Source organism: Limulus polyphemus, unplaced genomic scaffold (genome assembly GCF_000517525.1).
Source record: "Limulus polyphemus unplaced genomic scaffold, Limulus_polyphemus-2.1.2 Scaffold11063, whole genome shotgun sequence".
Lineage (NCBI taxonomy): Eukaryota > Metazoa > Arthropoda > Merostomata > Xiphosura > Limulidae > Limulus > Limulus polyphemus.
Window position 1 is genome coordinate 1 of NW_013676673.1, and position 2,746 is coordinate 2,746.

At 36.9% G+C, this 2,746-nt stretch overlaps 1 protein-coding gene across 1 annotated transcript in view; it reads left to right on the forward strand.

Moving 5' to 3' along the window:
- The first annotated feature begins 1,209 nt into the window (after positions 1-1,209).
- Positions 1,210-2,746, forward strand: part of LOC106476630 (cytochrome P450 3A24-like) — a 5,222-nt gene continuing 3,685 nt past the window's right edge. Inside the window, exons 1-2 of the mRNA XM_013937273.2 lie at positions 1,210-1,407; positions 1,729-1,817. Of these exons, the coding sequence (XP_013792727.1) occupies positions 1,210-1,407; positions 1,729-1,817 (287 nt within the window). The remainder of the gene's footprint in view (positions 1,408-1,728; positions 1,818-2,746) is intronic.

Below are 2,746 nucleotides of genomic sequence, written 5' to 3' on the forward strand. Positions count from 1 at the left end.
CTCCGTTACACCAGGCGAGATTGTTGTTAGAAGTCTTAGTCTCACAGACACTCCGTTACACCAAGATGGTTGTTGTTAGAAGTCTTAGTCTCACAGACACTCCGTTACACCAAGATGGATGTTGTTAGAAGTCTTAGTCTCACAGACACTCCATTACACCAAGACGGTTGTTGTTAGAAGTCTTGCCTCACAGACACTGCGTTACACCAAGACAGTTGTTGTTAGAAGTCTTAGTCTCACAGACACTCCATTACACCAAGACGGTTGTTGTTAGAAGTCTTGTCTCACAGACACTCCGTTACACCAAGATGGTTGTTGTTAGAAGTCTTACCTCACAGACACTCCGTTACACCAAGACGGTTGTTGTTAGAAGTCTTACCTCACAGACACTCCTTTACACCAAGACGGTTGTTGTTAGAAGTCTTAGTCTCACATATTGCGTTACACCAAGACGGTTGTTGTTAGAAGTCTCAGTCTCACAGACACTCCGTTACACCAAGATGGTTGTTGTTAGAAGTCTTAGTCTCACAGACACTCCGTTACACCAAGATGGTTGTTGTTAGAAGTCTTACCTCACAGACACTCCATTACACCAAGATGGTTGTTCTTAGAAGTCTTACCTCACAGACACTCCATTACACCAAGATGGTTGTTGTTAGAGGTGTTACCTCACAGACACTCCATTACACCAAGATGGTTGTTGTTAGAAGTCTTACCTCAACAGACACTCCGTTACACCAACTAAGATTGTTGTTAGAAGTCTTACCTCACAGACACTCCATTACACCAACTAAGATTGTTCTCACAGTTGATTTTGAAGAATAGCATCATGTTTTTCATTATGGGTGTTTTTATTAACATGACACTCCGTTACATCAAGACGGTTTTTGTTAGAAGTCTTACCTCACAGACACTCCGTTACACCAACTAAGATTGTTCTCACAGACACTCCATTACACCAACTAAGATTGTTCTCACAGTTGATTTTGAAGAATAGCATCATATTTTTCATTACGGGTGTTTTTATTTACATTATTTTTAATACTTGTTATTGACGTAATGCATTAGAATAATATCTGCTCCTTTATCTTGATAACAATGTAGGTATCTTCATTTAATCATATTTTCTTCTTGAGTTTTCACTAATAACATGAGATGTAACATGTCGTTTTGGTTGTGGTACTACAGTTAGTTTTCCAAACCGTGGTCATGTCTTTGCTTCTAAAACATTTAATGTGCTTTACAGAGCTGTCATCAGAGGTCATTCTGTCCCAATGTGTTCTTTTCTTTCTGGTTGGATACGATACAACGTCTTCGTGTTTGTCTTTTGCTGCCTATAACCTGGCAATGAACCCACAATTCCAGGATATGCTTGCTAAAGAAATAGATGATAAAATTCAGCCCGGTGTAAGTTTCCACTTTTAATTCACTAGAATCACATCTATTATGATCACTCAATTATGTATAATTATGTTTGTTTTTATGCAGTTTTGTTTGTCTCTAATGGAAAATTAAAATATCTGTTTCATTTTTAGCATTCTAATATATTTAGTATGACGATAAATTAAAGAAACGTTTTTTTTTCATGTTCATGCCATGATATTTGTACAATTAAAAAACATTCTTCGTTTCGTAGTTAATGAATTTCAGAAAAAACACCATCAAAGATTTAACATTTTTGTAATTTTAAAAATCGGCGACTTTCTAACAACTTTGTTTTAAAATTAGACAAAACTTACCTACGATGTGGTGAATGACATGCCTTTCTTGGACGCTGTCATCAGCGAAACCTTGCGGCTGTACCCGCCAGTTGTCATGTACGTAGTTTCTTCTTTTCCATTAATAAAGATGAACCTGTCCAATGAAAATATTTTATCTTTTAGTACTAAATCTGAATCTTGCAATGAAATTCTCTTTTTTAAAAATAGTGGTGTTGGTGTAATTATTGTCACATTAAGAGAAGATACGATAGTGGTACGTCTCTGTTCTCGTTTGTTAATTTTCCGTAGAAATTCTTTCCGAGAAACTTCAGCCGATACAAGTCCTTTCTTAAATAAAACTAGTTTATTCTTTCTCAATTCAACTTTGCAATACACTTAATTTCCACAGTCACTTTAACTTAAACCTACGCTATAATTCACAATGATTTACACACTTACGGCTTGACTTGGTTATCTGTCTATATCTTCAATCTCTCTGTATGCTATTCCAGTTCCGATTAATTGTCTCCCTTTAACTGGCGCGCTTATATACAGGAATAGAGGGCGTCTAGCAAATACTGGATTATTCGTGATGTTCCCCTAACCTTCTAGAAACTCATCACGTGTTACCAGCGTCACGTGACTTCCGCTGTCGTAACAATACTTTTCTCTCCACATTAACTGTGTTTTATATAGCTCACCTCTCTCCAAATTGTTTTTATTTTATTTTAAAACTTCTCTTCAGTCTCCACATTTTTAAAACTTGTCACAATAAATTGTTTCCTATATGAAATGAAAATGTAGTGCATAGCAATAATGACGGATACGTTGGTCTGTGTGTACATAAATAGACTGTGTTGACGGATACGTTCGTCTGTGTGTACATAAATAGACTGTGTTGACGGATACGTTCGTCTGTGTGTACATAAATAGACTGTGTTGACGGATACGTTCGTCTGTGTGTACATAAATAGGCTGTGTTGACGGATACGTTCGTCTGTGTGTACATAAATAGGCTGTGTTGACGGACACGTTCGTCTGTGTGT